This window comes from Tyto alba, unplaced genomic scaffold (genome assembly GCF_018691265.1).
Source record: "Tyto alba isolate M040663 unplaced genomic scaffold, T.alba_DEE_v4.0 Super-Scaffold_46, whole genome shotgun sequence".
NCBI classification, from domain to species: Eukaryota; Metazoa; Chordata; class Aves; order Strigiformes; family Tytonidae; genus Tyto; species Tyto alba.
In genome coordinates this window covers 2,146,063-2,168,853 of record NW_024881322.1, presented here as the reverse complement: position 1 = coordinate 2,168,853, position 22,791 = coordinate 2,146,063, and the positions used below count along the sequence as shown (strand labels likewise).

The window sequence follows — 22,791 nt, the reverse complement described above, 5'->3', positions numbered from 1 at the left end:
CAGCACAGCTGTTTATTCCCAGACTCTGAGCATTTTTTAGATCTGCACAGAAGTCTGTATTTTCTCTGAAGCAAATTATACGTCTTACCATAAGCAGATATAGTTTCCATATTCAGTTTGCCTATTGTATGATATTTGGCTGTAAAAACAACAAATCGAATGCTCTGTCCTCTTTATATTACCCTTTTTACCTCAAATTAACTCCTCCGGTGCAAGAAAAGAGGACAAAAAAGACAAAACTCCATTTTGCATTTCAGAAAAATCAAACTGACCAAACATCTGCTTCAGACACCCTCTACTGGAAAGCACCAAGTTTATGTCTCCGCTCCTGAACTAACTGATCATGTGTAGGAGGGGAGAAATAAAAAAGCATGAACGTTTAACTGCCTGAAAAGACTGGTATCTATTCTATAAACCACTGTCTTGTATTTAGGTGAAGGAAAAGATTTTATTATTAAATTATTTATTTCAGCAAAGGTGAGAAATGTGCATCTGACTTCTGTGCTTACGAAGCAGAAAAAAGGACTCTCTTCAAAATTCTGTGGCAACTTGCCTTTAGGATTAGACCAGACCTGAGGGGTTTCTCCCGGAAAAGTGCAAGTGTCATAAACTTATCAGCAAGTAAAAATTGGGACTGTAATGCAAAGATTTAGCCACAATACACACAAACAGGAACCTGACTTATTTTCCCCACAGGTGAGAAAAAAGGTCGTGAAACACAAACTAAATATCTTTAAATTAGATCTGTTAATTTTGTATAATTCTCAAGCAACAACTATGATGGAACACAACTGCTCTGCAGTTGTAAGTGACCACTGCTAGGAACTCTGTTAGTTTACCCCGTGCAGAATTTTGTTCTGTAAATAGATCTCTTCCATCATTAATCTATTAAATATCTATTCAGTATATTCACTCTTGGCTGAAACCTCTATGCAGTCAGACAGAATATCTTAACTCAGTGATGGGCAGGGCTGCTCTTTAAGGAAAGGGTGAGAACTTCCTCTCTTCAGAAAAAAATTCTGTGTTACATTTTTGAAGTCTTGGCTCCCATTTTCATCACAGTAAAAAAATTTTAAATAAAGGGGAAAAAAAAAAAAGTAAAAAAAAAAGAGTAAGTTATCTGAATAATGACAGATCTACTACCGGCACTTTAAAATCTACACCCCAATGAACTAGTTGGAGAACCTTCACACATCCTTTTCCTCATATATCAGTACCAAGAGATTTTGTCCTTAAAAAACAGAAAAGATGATTCTATCAAGCTTCGATCTGTAATTAATTCTTCTACGTTTCTAGTCCTAAATAAAGTATTAAGATAAACAGCCTGATTTGGTACCAAGCACTGTTCATCGTGTGCTCTCCTTGACGATGCTACAGCTTTCACAATTCTATTTGACCTGCATAATGTACTGTATGTGGGGCAGTGAATTACATTTGCTTCTAAGAGACCATGCTGAATTACAATTTCTTTCCCAGGCCTCAGAGGTGAATAATTGCACCTGTCCTCCTTAAGCAGACAAAAGATATTAAGTAGCGGCCAAATGGAAAGAAAGATTTAAAAAAAAAAAAAAATCTCTTTATAGTTTGGTAGGAAAACAACTCAATCCAACCTTTCATCCAGCTGTATACAATATAAGGATTTCTACTAGTGCAGCTTCTGAAGAAAGGGAAGGTTTCAATCAAAGAAAGAGTACCCTGATAACAAAGAAAGAATTGAAGTGCTTTCTAGAAGTTTAAAAGAGTCTAATTTTAAACTAAATCATTGACAAAACAAAACAAAACAAAAAAATCAGCTGCACATCTAAGTGGTTTTGGGCAAACTTTCTCATTTATGTGATACAAATGAAGAAACAAAGTAAGATGTGGGGATAGATAATGCCACGTGTCTTTTCCAAGACCACACAGAGACACAGTCGTAGAACCCAGCATAGAGCAGAAGTGAAGATGCTGGAAGAGACTGCAACCTGGATCTCCAGACAACCTTCACATTGTTTCATGGACTTATTTAGGTTGGAAAAGGCCTTTAAGATCATCAAATCCAACTGTAGAGAGTTTGTGACCATGCTGAACATAAAGGCTGAGTTTTGCTCTGACTGCCCGCAAGTGCTCGGCGGAGAGATCCGCAGTGGCTCGGGTATCACCAGAGCCGTGCCGCGGGCATCCAAGGAAAGGTCACCAGGGCAGAAGGACAGAGCCTCAACTGAGCATTTGCCTTTGGTGCCAGGAGACTCCTGGCACCTGACCGTGCCAAAGGGCTAAGGCTTAGAAAGATGAGAAAAAAGTACAAAAGGTGACAATACTGTAGAGAACCTCCGCAGAGATCTTTGCGGTATTTCCAGGCCCTTTCAAATTTTTCCTCTTGCCTGGAAGCTGCCTGCATGCCCAAGGAAGATAGGTATTTGCACATGAATGGACCAAATGGAAAATATTCTGCTCCTTGGGGAACCTAAAGGTTGGCAAAATCCAGGCAGTTCATCTTGTATCTGTAAAGAGAAACACCATGGAACACTAGACTAAAATACCGACAGCCCCCAAATAAAATAAAAGCAAAGAAACAAATGAGTGACACCTCGTGGGGAGGTGCCCCTGCAGGAAGCATGTGTCTCTTTCCCAAAAACACGTATGTCTGTATTTAACATCCTTAATGAGAACCTGATACAGCACAGAGGAGAGACGCTGGTTAAAAGCAAAGAACATAACTAATGGTACCTGCTTTCAGCTAGACGTCTGGTCTTCAGGAAACACCTCCAACACCTTATAGTTACAGGTTTTAGAACAAAATTAAACACTGCCTAGTTATATACTTGGAAAAATACAGCAAACCGGCCTGGTTTCATAGATAAGGCACCAACTTAGAATTAAAGAAAACTAAAGCCCACTGCCATTCTTTTCCTTTAATAGCTGCATGACCTTTGTTAGCATCCCTCCTCCCTGTGACCCTGCTTCCCTTCCTACTTTCTGTCCCATCTAGTTACCTGCTTTGGGACAGGAACCTTCTTTTACAGTATGTTGGTACAATTCTGAGATCAGTAGAGCCCTTAGCCGGGAAAAAGTCAACAGAGCACTGTGATGAGTCGTTCCCTAAGTAGCAGAAAAAAATAAAGTGTGGTTTCTTGTGGATTTCTCTTTCCCCTCTCAAAATGTCCAGCTCCCTCCTTTATGGGTCCTGTGAGAACATCTTCCACACAGCACACTTCCAGTCTCCCCAACACAGAGTAAGTCCTCCCACAGTAACCTTCATCTTGAAACTGGCCAAAAGTAGACAAATGACTGGAAAACAGGCCAAAGACACACACAGAGATCACACTATCTCCCAAAGTCTTTCTTTTAAAGGAAACCCAGCTAATAAAAGCAACAGCAAACATTTCAATAAAGGTGACAAAGATAAAAATTCAGATTGCCTAGCAGATTACTCTAGGATTTGGGTATTTTTTAGATCATGTGCTCCCAACAAAGTGTCTAAACTGCTGGTGGAACATATGCCAGGAAACAGCAAGGGACAAATGAGCTCTGGTCAGCATTTGGGTTTCCAGTAAAGCAGCATCTGAAATTTGTTAAGGGTAAAAACCCTGAAATTTCATCAAAAGAACATTTAAATTTTGACAGATCAGTATTTCTCACAGACATGCATTTCTTCCAGCTCCCTTTGTAAACAGAGGTCACTGTTGACAGTGCTGCTGAATATCATCCCATTTGCGAGACTGGCATAAATAAAACCACAAGGCAAGGAGGTAGGTCTAAGTGCAAAAGGAAAAATTTCATCCCCTTCATCAACCTTCCCTAAATTGGGGGGGTTTATATTAAATCAATACCTCCAATTAAAATTAAGAGAGCAGAGAAAGACTCCGCCAGCAAAATTATCTGAAGCAGTATTTGTTCAGACTGGTCCAAAACTCTTCACCCTGGGGGCTGCAGTGCAACCAGGAAGTCTCCTGAGTGTGTTAATTATTTAAAATGAGAGCAACACAGTTGCTGGCCTTTTGAAATAATCAATCTTTCAAAAAGTGTCAGGTGTCTCCAAAACATGTGACAGGTTGGCAGTTTGTAGCATCTATTCCCGAGCCCTAATACCAGGTTTTTATCTGAAGCCTGGAGGAACCCGTCGCCTTGACTAACAAATCCTAAAGACAACCTGTCTGGATCGCTGAAAATGAGATGGAGAAGCTAAATTAGAACCACGGACCTCCTATTTGCTAAATTGAAGCAGAAAACCAAAACCAAAATAAGCATTTGAAGCACGTATATACATAGAGACACACACACATATATGAATGCAGACACAAATACATGCAGAGATGTGTATAGGTAGATATATATCTGTGGCTGCAAATTATAGGCATTTACCAAGATCTGTATTTACTGCCTCCTACAAGTCTATTTTAGAATCTAAAATTAGGGAACTTTCTTCTTTTCTTAAAAAAATAATAAAAAAAAAAGGCAGCATCTGGTTTGTATTTTTCAAGTCTATTCAAAAAATACCTTCTTTGGTATGGTGTGTATCTACCACTTCAGTACACGAGAATAAAAATGTACAATCAGCAAGAAAATTCCTATAGAGTCTGTAAACAAAACATTCCCATCTCCAAAACAGTTGACCTTAGTAGCACTAGGAGGTGGTGAGAAACTTTTCAGCAGTACATATTTTACCAGTACTGTGGATATACATCTACATGTATTTTTTGGTCATTTCAAAGATTTCAATTATATTTTCCACAAAGAAATCTTTTTTATTGAAAGTGCACAAGAGTTACATATAAAGGTTTTTTTTTTCCAATCTTGTTAATATTAATAGTTCAGAAAAAAATATTTTGTCCTGTAATTCTGGGGGAAATTTTGAATTTTTTCTCCTAAAATACAAGCTAGAGAGAAATCTATAAAAGATGTCAACAAATATCATTCCACAACATTCTTTAATTAATCTGTTGAGAAACAATAACAAGACATAGTATATGTGATGTGTAAATGAGTAGTGGGACACAGGAAAAAATAGCATCAAAACAACATTCACACATAAAAATCAGAATTTTGAAACCAAACGTCTCCAAACTCAAATTTAGGTGGAACTTCCCCATCTCCCCAGACTTTCTGAAAAAATATTTGTTTCAGGTCCGTTGAAACATTTCGTGCTATTCGTGCTCTCCACCCTGAGAGGCCCTGCCGCTTCTGACCAGGGCAATCGGCTTCAAGCTGTAATTGCCAGCCACCAAAACTCCTCCAGAAAGGAAAATCTCACTTGGTCAACCTGAACCTCCCGGGGGCAGTGGCCTCCCACACACGCCCCAGCGGGTCCGGCGGGCAGCAGCCCCACCACTGGACCTTGACAGGAGCCAAGCGGAGCCGTAGACGCCATTTAACACAATTATCACAGCATCATATATATTTTTTTAAAATAAAACTATGCTTTGAGGTAAAATACAGTAAACTACTTTGGTTAAAGTCCTGTATTACTGGTGACGTCCCTACAACCCTTCACAGAAGTTCAATTGCAAAGGTTAATACACAAAACAAATACACTGGATACCTCAAAGGCTGAATACAAAACACATCCGTGAATTTTTTGATTTTTTTTTTTTTTTTTTTTTGAAAGCCTGGCCAAGTTTTAATGGGCTGTCACACACGAATGATTATGAAAGCGCTACAATGAACCGAGCTGATAAGCTGATCTGATAGGAATTAACTGCATGTGATTGCTGCTTTGAAAAGCTGGCCTAAAGAGGCAGCATTGAAAGCAATCTCACAAGTCACTGGTACCACTTGCCTCAGCTATAAGTAAGCACAGATGGTGAGAAAAGTTAATTAAGAGACATATTTGTTTGGGGGTTTGAAATTTCCACCCTCTCTTCCCCAAAGAAGCTGAGCTACAGTGAAAATGTGTTTTACGCTTGCGGCCTAATAAGTTCATGTTTTTGAGGCTCTGTTCCTGTAGATGGAGGTAATAGATAAACAGAATAAATAATTTATGTCAGCAGTTAGCATATGGATTTGCACTTGATCACTAAGCTACACATTGCACCTGATAGCTACGACATCTTGTCAATTAAAAATATTCCTTTCTCCACCATTCTTCATTTACTTTCCTCCTACCCAGCACAGCTTTTCTCTCGTACCACAACTGACACCCAGCAACGGAGATGTCATCCTGTTCATTCTCACTTTAATGACTGCCTATTTCATTTGCTCCCTCACTTCTTGCAGTATTTCATAAGGAACATATCAGAAATTACAAAAAATAGCTTTTGGTGATAAAACTTTTTTTTTTTTTTTTCTCCTGGTTTGGAACTCTCTTTCCCACCTCTCTCCAGCCCACACTTAAGCTTTCCCCAGATTAACTAATGGGCTTCCAAATCTGGAGCTATGACAGTGCTCTGTAAAGTGATCACCATCTTTAGAGGATCAAAATACATCCCTTACACTTTATATACTGTAAGACTGCGGCCAGAGTGTCATGTAGCAGACATTTTGCTCAGTGGTCCTTCAACAGCGCATGATTCTTTGGATCCATTTCCACTTTTTTTATCTGTGGCTATTATTATGACAGTGGCCAGTAGCACCAAAGAAATACCAACTGCAGAACAGTAGGGATCACTCTCACCTAAAAGGCCCTTGAAGGCAAGAAAGGGTTAATGCTAAGGACAGAGAAAAACAAGATTTCAGAACTTCAAGTGAAATTGAGGTTCTTAGAGAGACATTTCCAATTCATGCCTACTGTACTATTTATTTCCTTTCCCATCATTACTGATTATAAGGATGTGCATGTGTAAAAGGAAGTGTCTTCGTCTCTAATCAGACCAGCTCTATTCCATGAATCCACAATCCACTGTTCGTGACACTACAAAATGAATCAGGCAGGAGGCTCAAGCCAGATCAGAAAGTGACAGCTTCTGTTTAAACAGGAATCTCGGAAAGTAGTGATGATAGAGGACGGTATTATACTGCATAAGCATTTAACTCTTAGCACTGTCACATTCTCGAAAAAGAGGTGCAACACAATTACTCACTGGAAAGAACTTGGTAAAAAAAGAAACAATAAATTGGAGTGCTGATCTGTTCTACTGATATTTCTAGAGAAATAACGGCCTATTTTGAATAGGACACCCACACGATATGTATTGAACACTCCCTGAATTTAAGGAAAGTTGCTTCTTAAAACATAATCTTTGCATTATAGCGTATGGTCACATCATTTACAGTCTATCTTAAGAATTTGGCATGTATCACTGTATTCTTTCTGTCAGTCTTATTTCTGTGCTACAGAACCAATTCTGAGTAGGATATTACACTTACAAGAATGTGTTCCCTAACTAGGTTTACATTTCAGATGACAGGATCACATCAGAAGACAAGGGACTGACACCCGAGAGCAGCCCTGCATTGAAAACCTTCCTATGTCATCCTTCAAGGATTTCAGCCAAAAATTGGATCTGTGTGCATAAATATATATGCACAAACTAATAATTTAGCCATTAGAGAGATATACATACACACATACAAATTAATAACTGTCTCTCGCATTCCCAGGTGGTCCCTAAACATTGTATTATCTAATCGCATAAAGACGGCAGGTTTTCCAATTTTATAAATGTATACAAAGTGAGGTGTTAAAAAAAAAGTCAGCCGTTGAGAGCTCAGTATCGATCTTAATCCAATTTGTGTGGTAACGATCAAACCCGTCCTTTTACATAAAGCACTGCGGCTGTGCAACACTGCGGGCCTGCAGCTCCGTCAGCGGCAGTGGGGGTTACCGACCTGCCACCGGGAATTTTTCTGATGGACTCTGCATAGTCATGCTGACAGTGAGTAGGATCTTCCATTAGTGTTGCCCACGGTGACAGCCTTGCTTATTTTCTGCTTTTCTGTCCAAGGATTGTCAGTGGGAAAGTGTAAAGGGAGCTATAGCTCCTTCTACTGGGTCTGAAGATTCCTGAGATTAAAGATTTGAGATCCTACTAGGGCTCAGAGAAGTGGGGGAAAGAAGGCCAGTAGCGCCTCGCAGAGCCCTGCGTCGCTGTTTTTTTTTTTTTTTAAGTTCTGCTTTGCACATTCCCACTAACGGCATAATTTCAGAAGCAATCGCGCATTTAAAGAAGTTAGCAGAAAGAAGTCTGGGGACAGACTGTTGGAACGGGGACAGGAGTACTGCTAAGCGAACTGATTGTCTGATCCACATATGACATCTCAGATGTAACAGCTTGTAAACATTATCTGTAGAGCTCCAAATAATAACTTTACTGATTTAACCAATCATGCTTTGAAGGCTGTCACTGATCTAGCGGAGCGTGACCAAATCCCGTTAGAGTGCAGAATAGATTCTAGCGGAAAGTCTTACATATGCTGGGTTGCATATCTGGATAGAGAATGTAAAGACATCACATATGCTACAGAGATGTATGCACATGAAGAAATTAATACACGCAACTAAATGTGTCGTCCCGTGGGTCTAACAATAAAGGTTTCAAACCCTACAGGGTAACTCCGACTGCAGCAGTACTGCGTGCCTCATCAAAGAGTATCACATTGACAAATTCCTTCATAAGGAAGGGCTGACTTCTACATAAGTGAGCGTGGCAGATAGCTGATTGCTACATGAATATTCAAAAAAGACGTAAGAGACTCCCTTACAATTTCAAATGAAATGGTCTAAAGCAGGTGAAATCTGTGGTTTGTTTGCCCGTTTTACACAGGTACTTGTTTAAAATTACAGCACAATCTGAGCTGTCATTTATCAGAGTTAATTCTCTGGACAAGACTTCCTAAGATCTGCTGAAATGCTATCATCCTTCCAGTAAATGTGGAGAAAGGGAAATTACGTGAGTCTTTGAGACACTGCAAAAAGCATGGGTAGGAAACCTGCACAGATGTCAAAGTGCTCAAAGGACCATTCCTATTTTGCCTAGTGGGAATAATTGGAATTACTTTGACTATTTTTTATCTTCTTTGTGTGAAGGAAGTTCAAGAGAAATGCATGTCAGATGGCTAGGTGTCTCCTCCTCTTCTGAGCACTACATGCTGAATTTCTTTGACTACAAGCCTCTGCATGTGAATGCCAGGGGAATTTTTAGCCCCTAATATCAAAAACAAGTCATCATATACTTTTGTAAGGGCCATCTACCACATTATCACTCATATTAATATAAACATATCCTACAGAGTATCCTGCCTCCCAGTATGGCTAGAAGTTAGCGTCGTCTTGTTTGTTCAAAAACTGCATTGCACTGTTGACTGTGATGATATGCAGTATTTTTTTTCCACTAGATAACTCCAAAAGCTGAAAAATTACTCTGTTTAAACAAACTTCCTGTTCTTTTTCTTTCCTGGGGTGAAAAGTCTTCTTGTAATCAACAATTGAAGCACTAGAAGAGAAGATGCAGTGTGCTCTCAGATAAAATAAAATAAAATAACCCCCCCCACCTTTGGCTCAGAGATATCTCTCATGACCAGCCAGAGTCATAAGGGTCTCTTAACACTGCACTTTGTATGATATTTTTTCCTTCACTTAGAAAAAAAAATGAATCAGAGAATTTTATTTTTTTTTTTAGTTACATGTGGCCCAATTAACATGAATCTTTTTTGTCTCCTTCAGATTTTCTCCAAACAGTACAGAAATCCAAAGCTTTTCTCTTGGCTCTCTCTCCAGGGACTAATATCTTTAAGTCCTTCAAGGACAGATCCAAGTCCCTGACATTTTTCTGCCTCGAACTTGCAAAGCGCTCGTAAGTTTGTTAGCCTCCAAAACGTCAGGAATCTACAACGATCTTTAGACATATTCCATGTGTGAGGTTTGGCAGAGACAGCTTCATACAGCAATAAAACCTACAGCTTGTTCTGGTGAACCTGTGTCAGATGAGGGCAAGCAAAATCCTCTGAAGTGGAGTAGATATCCAGTTGAGCGTGTCACACTGGGAAGATTCATGAATAAAGGAGCTGCTCCGTATCCAGCTTTCATTGTTGTCTTTGCCATAGAAGCGTTGGTTGGAGCCCAGATTAAACAAATCTAAGTTAGAAACAGGAACCAGACGAATCCTAACTTTATCATATACACTGCAACAGATATTCAAGCAAATATTAAGGCATTGTTTTCTCTTGGAAAACTTGACCCTCACCTGATGCTGCAGGAGGGAGGAGCTGAGTTTGCTGGAGTGCCTTGCCCGGGCCCCGCTTACGGCCTCACCTCAAGGCGTGCAGAAGTAGGGAAGGTACGGAAAAAGTACGGGATCGCGGTGGTAGGGACTGCAATGGCAGCTAACCTGTTACAGCTTCTGAGCGCCAGTCTAGGAAATCAATCCAGTTATCTGCTGAGTAGCACTGCAGCAGAGCTCCTCAGATGAGCAGGAGCCAAGAAATGTGCCGAGTTTTCTAAACAGTTGAACCCAGGCACGCTGAGGGCAGGAGTAATTGAAAAATTTAGTTATTTATCTTGTACCTACCTACTTGATGTTGGCATTTCTCATCAGCACAAAGGTTCATGCAACTCTGGCTATTCTGAAATCTCTACTTAGCAGCAAGCGGCTAAATCGGCTTTGAGATTGAAGTATCATTTCCAACAACTACATATTAAGGTGCTCAGTGAAAACAAATATTGTCTGGGTAAAGCAATTCTAGTTGAGGTACCATCAGCTTTAGTCTAAGTAAAGGAAAGAGGAACTGTGGAATTAGGCTAAAAAAAAAAAACTCCCATGCCTTGACTGACAATTTAATTCATACGGATACAAAAACATCTTCGTTTTTAAACCATCTTACTGGAAGTAGAGCATTCTACCTGTATGCTCTTTTGCTTAGTAGAGTCAAAGCTTGACTCACAGAGAGGGCAATGTTTATTCTAAATGATCAAAGTTAAGGAGCAGTTAATGACTTGAATAGCCACAGTTTAAATTAATTTAAGTTGTGCAGGGACTCCTTCTGAGCCATCATTCTAAACAGGGAAAATATCTGTGGCCTTGTGATGCCAAATACCTTTTTTTCTTTCACAACAGTTTTTATCATTTTCAATGACACCATAATGGAATTGAGCAAACGGCAGAATCCATAGAGATGTTTAATTCATTCTGAGATCTCACTACCTCAGAAAAGAGATAAGATTTTACAAATTTATTCTCCTCCTTTATTTCAATTACCATGTTAATGCTTGAGACAATTCCTAACCCAAACTTCTGGCCAAAAGTCTGTTGGCAGGTAAGATAGCAGATCTAAATCAAATCACAAAGAGCTTGCAATAAGATTGCATAGCACAATTTCCCCTCTGTAGCAAAAGCTGCACTTTCCCCTATTTTCCTACTGGAATTCACTGTAGGATGGCTAAACTTCATTACTTACACATGACAGGATGTTAAGATAGAATGTCCTTTAAGAAGTTCTAACAATATCGAAAGCTGAGTTCAAACCCAAACATTAAAACAAAAAAGCGTAGAGTGGGAAGAAGAGAAGATTGCTTACACTAATGAGGTCTTCCCCCGTTAACTCTCGGAGTCTCTCAAAATCAGAAACTGAATGGAAGGGCTCTCCTGTAAGCAGCCTGCTACACCAATATGACAAAACCCACCATCAACCTTCAGCTGTGACCCTTTCAGGGTTGTCAGACCAAAACACACAGCAATGGCGAGCCCCACCCTTTTCTTTTGGGCCACCAGTTCATGCAAATTTTAGAAGCCCAGTAGTCTTTGTTTAGCAACAAGATTGCATTTTCACTGTTGATCACTTTAATGAAAAAGTAGTGAATATGAACAAGTCTAATGATGAGAAGAAATGCCCTCCCCTTCCCTGACTCATCCATAAAATTTTAAATCTCTGAAATAGAAAGAATAATTCATTCATCTAACAGACTCACTAGAAACAGTAAAGAAGCCATCAATAACACTGCTTTCCAGCCCACATCCCTGACGCTGAATCCCAGGCACACAGCAGTAATTTCATGCGAGGAGAAGGATTGCTAAATGTACAAAAATATGTGTATTTCTCCTGAGCCATGAAACGTTCGCATTCGCTTACACCTTCGACTCATTCTCGTATTTCCTCGAGCCACGGTTAGTACCCAGGAGCTGCCCTGGGACACGAGTGCTAGTGCAGTGTCCTAAACTGTCAGCCCCCCGAGCGCCTCCACCTCCCGGGGAATCACACAGCTCACCCAGGGAACTGCAGAAAAGGTTATAATTACTTACAGCAGGATGTCCAGCACAGTAGGTGTAGCTAGCATGAGACTGGTAGTGCAAGCTTGCTCTTGGAAAGGTGTATGTATTCCAAGCAGGTTGGCTGCTATTCCACTGGGAGCTAAAGCCAGGGCTCATGGTCACTCTCGATTTACTGTTTTGGTACGTTCTCACTGTGGAGCTGGACTATCAAAAAAAGAAAGAAATGCAACGTAAAAATAGCTTTTAGGGTAGAATACAAACAATGCAGCTACATATCATCACTGTGCATATACATACTGCCACAAGGTCTGGAACAAACCTGAATGTTTGCTGTAAGGGACTCAGAAGAGCAAAAAAATGATTCCTTCAAAGATATCGGTGAAACAGCTATGTTGTTGTAATGCCCAAAGAAAGACTGCTGACAGTTAGACTTCAGGCTGGGATGTAAATCAGATGGGCAATGGGTAAGTGACAGAGATAAGGGGATGTTCTAAAAATGTGTAGAGGGTACAATCATGCAAGATTAATAGTTGAAACTTCCATATTTATTTATTATAATGAACTAAATACTGACATTTATTGAGCTCCTGATCAGCTATGTCCATTTTACAGTAAATGGCAGTTTGGGGCCAATGTTTAGATATATTTCTATAAGTCTTGAAATCCCATCCAGTGGCTGGGTAAAGCCAAGTTGTCACAAAACCCCAACATTTCAAATATGTAACCTTCTAAACAGACTGCGAAACTTCAGGACATTTTAAAATTACTTTAAAAGCAGAAGGAAAAAAAAAAAAAAAACACAACAACAACAAAACACAACAAAAGAAAATCTGAAATTATTTTGTTTTTAAAGTTAATTCAATAATTTCATCTGAAAGTAACCCAAAGTATGGATATGAAATTCTCTTTCATTCTTTCTGTCTTTCTCTCATTTTACTTTAACTGCAGTTCTCTGCTTCTAGTTCTCATTTTATAAAAAATACTCCTAATAAATGATTGCAGTGCTAGGGGTGGTTTATTAGGGCAGGGAAAAAAAAAAATCAATTTTCAAGAAAAGTAAAAGATGCATTTGAAGTGGATGCATTTTTAGCAGATATTTAGATTGGTCTTCAAAGACATGCAAATGTACTTTTTCCTCCATATTCTGTTCTGCATTTGGGTTCTGCTTGCTTTCTTTTTATTGGCAAAGGTGTTCTCAATACCACAATCAAATTTACACCAACTGATTGTAATTATCATAAACCTGAAACTATTCTTTTTAAAGCATTCAAATTCACGGTGACCTCAGTAATACAGGGGAAGCTTGAGAAAAATGAACACAAATAATATTTCTTACAAATGCTTATAAATATCCCTGTTAGTAAACTGATACTATCAATTTCAAAAGCTATATTCAAGAACGACGCTTCATTTATTTTCACCCTCCCTTCAAAGACAACTTTTATACACGATATATGTAGCATCAACCAAATATCAATATGGGTCACCACTGAGCAAGGTGTTTCACACAGTCCAAGACCATCCATACCCCAAAGAGCTTACAAGATAAACGAGAAGGTCGGAGAAAGGATGAAAGAGCAGAGTCTAATGTAGAAGCAGAGAAAACAGCTTTGTAAACACGACTGACTTTCAGTTTCATTTCAATGCCTCAGCTCGGTTTCACTGGGAGAGGATTAGTGAAATGGAAGGAAAAGGGGACTGAGAGAAGACATACAAAAAGGTTTCAAGGACACATTCTAGCTATAAATATACACCCTGTGTAACCTTTCCAATTTTTAATACTGTATTTAGATGAGCTGGCTGTTGAGAGTAGAGGCCACGCTAGCAGCGGCTACCATGTCCTCTTTATTTCTTTTAACTTTCAAAAGTTTAAGTGCACAAAGTTTGTCTCCGTTATCAATGGCTGTATAAACTTGAAGTTCAAGAAAAGGCCAAGTGACTTCCTGCGTGTGTTTATTTCCTGCGCCGCCGATTAGGACGCCCGAAAAGAGCAGTTTCCGCTCACCAGTTCTCAATATCTCGACAGATTCGCCTCCCGCCCCCACCCCTAAGCGAAGGATTCCTGCGGTGTGATTTCTAAAGATTTAACTTACGACTAGCTGAACACAAAGCGTATGAATGAACACTAAACCCCACACTAAACTCTCATTAGTCACTGTGTGTGACAAGTGGTTACTTTGTTCTTACAAAGGGCTTTAAGGGAAAAAAAAAAAAAAAAAAAAAAAAAAATCTGCCCCTACAGTTAAAGGGGCTTATTTGAAATAAATCTCTTTGTATGAATTTAAATCATGACAAATCAAAGGAAAGAGGCTATGGCTACAGCTAAAAAAAAAAAAAAAAAACCAAAACTAAAAAAAACGCTAAAGGGTTTTAATGCTTTTTTTTTTTTCCTTCCCCTTTTACCCTCTTTCCCCAAGGAGCAGAAACTGCATTTTCTTTCCTTTGACATATTACTTATCTTTCAGATTGCTCAGAGACAAATGTCTCTTTCTGGGCCCTTGCAGACTTGCTTCTTTTACATGAGAGATGAAGGCTAGGTTCTGTCCCGGACAGATCAAGTGGGTTTTAGCTATAATGTACATTGTGTACATTTCTCCCCTTTATAAACATCAGGTATTCAATTGTGGCTACTTCCTAACTTCTCTTCAGGAGTTCACCCCCGGCCAAATATTCTGTGAATATTGAGCTACTGTATCCTAACAATAGCTTTGCTGCTTCCCATTATTTCTGATGGGTCTGCATTGTATGGACCAGGGGAAAAGATCTGTGGCTGATGGGATGTGAAGATGCATTGTCAGCTGTGATAATTGTAAACTGATTATTTTCACTATGGAGTCAACCCCGCTACGGTAAGGAGAGACATGCTATTAGCACTACACAGATGTGCACAACGCCTGTTCCTGTATCAGAGAACGGGAGTAAAAAAATAAGCCTGTTTTTTTTAACCAGCCTGCCTCAGATGCTGAGCAACCTTGTGCTTGTTGACTGAGTTTTATTTTGTGCTGGTGTGCTCCACAAAACCCCTTCCCGTATCCGTCACTGCGCTGGAGGCACCGTTCAGCCCTGGTGCTGAATCCAGGCGCGGAGACGGGCCCCTCCAACCCCCTTCTGCTCCCACCTCACGGGGTGGCGTTGGAAATGGGGAGCCATTCAGATCAGCAGGGATGTGCTGGGTGTCCCACCCGTGCTGGTCACTCAGGACGGTGGGGGGCGAGACCCCAGGTACCCCCGCTCCCCCTCGGGGCGGCCGCGGGAGGGAGGTGCCCGCGAGGAGAGCCCTCTGCTCTCAACAGCTTTGCAAGGGGGCCAGTATTTCTGACCCAATAAAAGCTTCTCTCTTTTTGCTGGCTTACCGCCAGGAAAAAAAAAAAAAAAAAAAAAAAAAAAAAAAAAAAAAGGAAGAAAACAAACAAAAAAACAAAAAAAATGAACCGAACCAAACCAAAAGTCAACACACAGAGACGCTCCCAGGATATCTGGCTTTGCGATCTTGAAGCTGTCCGGGTTGTGAGCCAGAGAGGAGAGACATCTGCTCCGCCAGCCTGGGACAGCCTGGTCACCCCACGGCTCTAACGTGGGGGGACCGGGGAGCTAAAATGTGAGAGCAGGGACCTCCGGGCGTCCTCTGAAAAGCCAAACGCTGCACATCTCCGCAGCCTTCCCAGCTCAGCGAAAAGGCGCCTGCGGGGAAGCTGCTGGGCCAGCTGGGAGAACTGGGAGGGAAAAGGGGTGCCCGGGGTTTGGGGGGGGGGGGGGGCAGGTGCCCAGGTGCTGGCAGCGCAGGGGCCTCCGCGAGGAGGGACGGGGCTGCCTCATGCCCGAAACAGCCGCTTCCAGCTGCCCCCGACCGACCCACCACAGGGCACCGCTGAGCCTCCCAGCCAAGGTGGTGGCATCTCTGGGAAAAACGTACTTAAGAAAGGGGCAAGACGCTGGCTGGGAGTGAGGGGGGGGGGGGGGGAAAAAAAAAAAAAAAAAAAAAAAATAATGAGAAACATCCCTGTGAGTGCAGGAGGAGGGTGAGGAGGCTCCCCTGCAGCCCCTGGGGAGCCCCCCTGGAGCTGGGATGGAACAGGATCCAGGGGGGATCCCATGCTGGAGGAGGTGGCTGTGTCCTGAAGGAGCTGTGGCCCACGCTGGAGCGGAGGAAGAGCGTGAGGAGGGGGACAGAGGAGCCGTTATTTGCCACAGCCCTGTGCCAGCAGAGGCTCAGGGACGGAGGCGTGAAGCTGAACTTGGGGAAAAGGGGGAAGGGGTTAGCTGTTGTCCTAATTTGCCCTTGCTTCTCACTATCCAAGCTTATTTTAACTGGCAAATAAATTCATTTTCCCCACGTTGAGGCTGGTTTTGCCAGTGAGGGGAATTGCTCAGTGATCTCCCTGTCATTATCTTGACCCATGAGCTTTTCCATCTTATTTTCTTCCGCCGTTTTCTTGAGGAGGAGGAGTAAAAGAACAGCTGGGTAGGTGTCTGGCAGCCAGCAAAGGTAAACCTGCCACAAATGGGCAGGTCTTATGGCACAGAGGCTTTTATTCAGGATCTGAAAGTGCATCTATTTCCCCCCTAACTCTACTGATTACTTCAATAAAAGGTATCACCTCTCACGCTCACTCTGTCTTATTTATGTCTCTTAAGTTGTCAATGGCAGACCACCGCTGACACTCCTGGGACAACCTGATCAGCTTTTCTCAGAAAACATCTGCAGAAAATTATGAGATTACAACAAAAACAAAGCGTTGCCCTCCTTACTATGTTTTGCCAGAAACAACAAATATTACAAAGCTAGGGGAGAATTTTCTTTTCCTTGAATAAGTCACTCCAGTACCTTTATACCCTAAAGGTCTGGTGCAATCTAAAATTGAGATCAATAAAATTTAAATGTCTAAGCATATTTTAAAATATGACCCTTTTTTTTCTTTGCCTTAATTTCTCTGGTTTATAAATATGGATAATCTTACTTTAAAACTTCCAGGCTAACGTTTTCCTCATGTTTGTAAAAGTTTTGAACACTTTTGGACACAGGCATGAGTGAAGTGCAAAGTATTATTAGTATTATTAATATTTCTTGAGCTTAACTGCTTTCAGTTCTTAGTTCTTTTAATAGCTGATGTGTGAAGTCTAACAGTGGAAAAAATAGAACACAGTATTTATGGAGCACTTCTTATCTTCAAAGCACTGCGCAAATGTTAAATGGTGGCAAAATTTTTGACTGATGCAACTTTTCCAACTTTTAAAGCAGTTTATAGTAGATGTCAGAACTAGCCACTCCTTCCTAGTTGTATGTGAATAAAGCACACAATTTGACTGGGACCCTAAGCAACATAAATAATTCTGATGTAGACGTAGTCTTCCCATCATCGCAGCCGTGCTCTCCATTCTTTTGCAATACAGCACCATCATGCAGTAAACTAACAGGAAAAATATGTGGCTATTCTAAAATTCTACATCACGTCAAAAGCAAGACTGACTACATCTATTACAAACGCTTCTGCAACTATTCCAAAATGCTGTGATTATTATTGGCTTTGGCACTCCAAAAGAAGAGGGGCTCAAATATTCTGCTCTACATTATCTCGATACATGCATGGACTTAAAAAAAAAAAAAAAAAAAAAAAAAAAAAAAAAAAAAATAAATAATTAAAAAAAAAAAAAAGAGAGAAGTGGGATTAAAGAGGTGTAAATAACATCTGAATTCAGCCTCCCACTACCTCATCTTTTAAAAGTAACTTCCCAGAGCTATGATGTCATTTTCTCAGCCCACACAATTTGAGCTGTCTCCAGTCACTTGGATTTTGATGACAGAACGGTTCTGTCTTCAGATGCATCTTCTGAATTTGTGTGTTTGAAAGGGTGTCCACCCTCTTCCCCCTATCCCTTTAAGGGTTGTGACATCCCTTATTTTGGATGTCAAAATGATTACAGGAGTTGGGAAAGGCCAAGTAGAGAAACTGCCATTCTGGAGATACAGCTTGCAGGAACTCTATATGCCTGTATTTGGATCAGACCATGATACAAAGCACAGTACTATGCTCTTAAAAGTCTGGATGCTTTACAAAATACTACCGTTCCCATAGAAATCAAAGTTTTCCTATAACCTGGAAAAGCCAGAAATGAAAATAGCTGCCCTGGAACGTTATTGCATGAGCTAAAATGATGCATTTGTTTTCTTGCTTAGAGAAAATATGAAACTGGCAAACCAAATCTGAAGTTAGTTCATCACAAAATCCACCTGAGAGACCTTAAAGATTATGGTAATTGTGAAATCGAAAAGTGAGGGTGTTTTCTTCTTTTTGGGTTGCTATGAAAACTAAACATGGAAGACATTGCAGATTTTTTTTTTTTTTGATAGTAGCAGGAATGAGGAATTTTGTGCTGTTACTTTTCCCAACATAATCTTTCACTATAGCTTGCAAATCTTTCAAAGTCTAGAACCAGATTCCATCTGTTCCAGTAAGAACTGAGCTCTTAATATTTGGCCACTGCAGATTTTATCAAGTTTGTCTCATAACCTTTATGAAAAAACTTCAGAGACATGACCAAATTTAAGAAGAACATTGTTTTTCCAGACATGGGATTGAAACTCAATACAGTGTACCTGGAAAAACAGGATCAACTGAGAGAAATAGCATTCCACTGAAACCACAGAGAAATGCTGAGGCTGTGTTTCATATCTCAGCATACACGTAAGGCTGTAGCTCATCCAGTGGATCCAAGGGTGCTGAGCGCTGGCCCACATCACGCCAAAACCCACGGTGTGCAGCACGGCTACTCCCTCCTGGGGGGTGGGAGAGGAACTCTCGGCGGGCTGGCTTCGCTCCGCAGGCACCCCGAGGGGACCCAGAGCCCGGAGGACCCACCTCACAGCCGAATTACCTACAGCCGGGGCCCAATCGGCACGCTAAGTTGAGACACTTTTTAGGATAGGTCCCACATTATCTAAATAACTCTTGAGGAATCTATTCTAGAAAAAGAGTCTGCCACTCATTGTTAATTTTCCGCAGTTATGCCTTGAAAACAAAATATATATCATTCTCACACTTTTCTGGTTAGAATTGCTGTCATTTCCAGTGTCTCAACCCTGTAACTCATGTTGTACTTTTAACTGTTACTTGAATCCTAAGAGCATTTTTTTCCTGGGCAAAGTATGAACCATTGCTCTTGTAGTTACAGACAGTGAGCAGGGGAGCTGAAAAAAATGAAGGCCTTCACGGTTTGAAGAAGAGGCCACGAAGAACCCTGTTTTCTGCTGGTTTATCATCCAAGCCAGTGCGAAGGGGCAAAGAATTAATAACAAGAGAAAGGCCGGTGACAATTCAGATTAAAGCCTCAAAGTCTCTTGGCAGCCTGCATGGAAGACCTGGGTGTAATCAAAAGTTGCTGTTTCCTGGTGGTTCTCTAGGCAAGAGACCAATGGGTTCCTGTAAACTTCTGCACACATGCATCTCCCAAAAAGCATTGCTACCACCAGGCAAGCTCAATGCAAAGGCCAAGTAAATGTCACGAGAAATGCTCCTGTGCTTCAAACTGATTTCTCCAGAGTAAGGAAATGAATTTTGCATGCGTAAGAGAAACAGTACTGGTTTTGTTACCCATGTTGTACCCAGCCCCAGGGACTGGGGACCCTCATGCTCCCAGACCGCTCATTTGTACGACCTCCTTCCACGGAAGGAAAAGTGAAAGGAGACTTTCGAAAGGATTTTTTTTTGTGTGTGTTTGTTTATCTTTGTTAGGTTATTTGTAAAGAGTAAACTGGGATTGATTAAAATGTATGTTGTTAGATAGGATTCTTATTGGTCTAGTGTAAAGCTTTAATTTAGCTTTGAACACAGTGAATATCTTGACTTCAGGTCCCCTCCTCCTCCCTTCTCCTCCACCTCCTTCACTCTGAAAGGAGTAAGAGGGCATGTCAAAGTTTCTACTGTTCAGAATATTATTTAGTCAATCTATTGTGAAAAATTTAAGTCCTAACAACTTCAGAAGGACACTGAATGTGACCCTGTAATGGTAGGTCATTAAGTAATTATTTTCTGAAAATAAAACACACTGGCATCTGTTAAATTTCCTCCAGCCTTTTTTACACCACCAAGGTTATAGTTTAAAGTAGTGAAGCGTTACGTTAACCCAAGATGAGCGTGATCTGAGTGTTGCTGGTAAATTCTGACAAGATAGCACTGGTTAAGACCCCACCACGGATGACCTGCATAGTTCTGCTTTCTAAAGAAGTCGCCAATATAAAATAGTCACTCAGTCCAATATTCCTATACAGCTCATCTATATGGAATGACTGGAGAAAAGGATGTTCTTCAACCAGGAGCTGTTGAACACACGTCACAGAGGCAAAGAACTTGAAAGGGAGGATTTGTGCCAGATAAAAGGTCTAATGGTGAACACTGATCTTAAGGAAGGCTGTTCATTACATATAAAACATACCATATTAAGTCTCTGATCTTGGCAGATCTCTGCAGTAGTATTTTTACAAGGTCTAAGAATTCCTTTCTCGTATACGACAGTTGCCACCCTTAAAGTCTTTTCTGCAAACTACACAGCTGTACCGGGGATTTGCAGCATTCCTTTGGTAAAAGAGACAACGCAAAGGGGTGCTTCAAAAATCGAAAAAAAAATGTAACGTGATAAGTGCATTTCCTAGGATCACACTCCCAGGGTACAGAGGGCTCTTGCACTAGTTTTCTCGTAAGTCAAAAAACCCCTTTTACATACATCTGTTTTTTTTTTTTTTATGCGGACCTATGTACCGCTGACTGAAGCACAAGTTCAGGAGCTGTACTGATCAATGACTGATTTTAGCATTTACCTGTCTGCTAAATTAGGACTTTTTACATATAGCTAACATATTTCATGAAACTCATTATTTTTTGATAGTTCGGGGAAAAAAATAATTATTTCATTAACACTTGAATTCCTTCCCCTTTTACAGTACCCAAAGGTCTATTTCAGTATGTTCCGCATTATCTTAATGTTTTTTCTGATGTGTCTGTTTACTACATGTATATTGAATTACTCTCTGAACAATAAATCAACCACTGTCTTGGACACAAAATTATTTACCCTCACACTGGATCTGCAATATACAACTATTTTTAGAAAATCTCGAGAGCAACAGCTGGCTGACAATTTAAGCAAGCCTGCGATGTTAACCGGTGAGTGCGACCCAGAGTCATGTACCAGGAAAGAGGGATGCTTATGAACAAGCAAAAAACGTCCATGGCACAACGCCACTTCAACAGTTTTACCACGCGAGAAGAAGTCAGCTTTCTTTCCTCAGCTGCAGTAGGCAAAGTGTTGATTCCACCATCACACGCACATTACGAGTCTTCACGTCCACAAAATTCTTCTTTTACTGAATGCAATGCGGTTATGAAATGCATTTGGCCACTGGGAAGAATCCTATAAATCCTGCAAAGCTACCCGGTGTACCACTCTACAGCTAACTCCTGTGGATGGGCCTGCACGCTTTTGTAAATCTCACTGTGGGATTAGGACATTTATCAAAGCTATGATTTCTTTCCCACAATGTTATACCTATAGTACGCCGGGAGTTCTGCAGGTGCATGATTTATCCATCCTGTCATTAGCTACAATACCCTGCAAACAGTTTTTATTTTCTGCTGGAGAAACAAATACTCCTCCCATAAATTGTTTTACTGCTGATTGGGGAACAGGCTCCTCCTCCCTTGACAATAAAACAGATTGCTTTCTCTGACCACGGAGTTATAATTTCCAGCATAACAATCTGAACTTCAGCACCATTTCTTCTTGAATTAAGTAATATAGGGAAAATTACAGCTTGCTTTTTTTCAACATCATGTCTGAACTCTCATTATCTGTTAAGTGCCAATATGTCTGATTGCTTGAGGGACCCTACGGACAACAGAGCCCCAACTGAGGGAACACAGGAGGAGGAAGCAAATGTCAAATAAATCAAATGGATAAAATTCTCTTTTAAAATGAAAACAAAAACTCAATATGAATTTTGTCACTGGGATCAGGATTTGCCAAAGGTTTCAGTTTGGCTGGAAATGTTCAGTCAACATTTTAAAAAGCAAGGAAGCAAACCAGATACCCAGGAAATCCATAAATGAAAAGCAATTTCTTACTCAGTGAAATCGTACTCAGACAGGCCTTTCACTCAAATTAAATATTCATAGAACCACATAGATTGTATATGACACATTTGAATGTGAAAAGGCTAATATCCTCTGGCTTTTCCAGTACTCAACTAATCCATTAGAACTGTAATAGTCGGTCTAACCATTCCGTGACTTCAATAGGAGGTATGAAAAATAAAAGAGAAAGCAAAATGAACTACAAAGAGAAGAAGAAAATAAGAAGACATATCCAAGACCAGCTCTCAGGGTACTCAAAATCAATTTCAACTGCCCCAGATATCTGTTGAGTATCAAATACAGAACAGAGGAACATACACACAGGGCTACAAAATTGACTACAAAAGCTGATTTTTCTTCCCTTAAGCTTTGGGCACTCATGATGGAGAAGAGAGAGATATCATTAATTTATTAAAAGGGATGAGCAAATTATGGTTGGAAAGCTGACTATAAGATATTTGAATTCAGTGTAGCAAAGACTTGTTTTCCAGGATATATGAAGACAAAGTTACAAATTTCCTTGAAAAATTAAGTAAATGTCAATG

At 40.5% G+C, this 22,791-nt stretch overlaps 1 protein-coding gene across 4 annotated transcripts in view; it reads right to left on the bottom strand.

Annotated features, from left to right (window-relative positions):
* RBMS3 (RNA binding motif single stranded interacting protein 3) overlaps positions 1-22,791 on the bottom strand; it is a 721,589-nt gene that overhangs the window by 494,039 nt on the left and 204,759 nt on the right. For all 4 annotated transcript variants that reach the window (XM_042806473.1, XM_042806470.1, XM_042806471.1 and 1 more), the window contains exon 4: positions 12,153-12,326. In XM_042806473.1, coding sequence (XP_042662407.1) covers positions 12,153-12,326 — 174 coding nt within the window. The remainder of the gene's footprint in view (positions 1-12,152; positions 12,327-22,791) is intronic.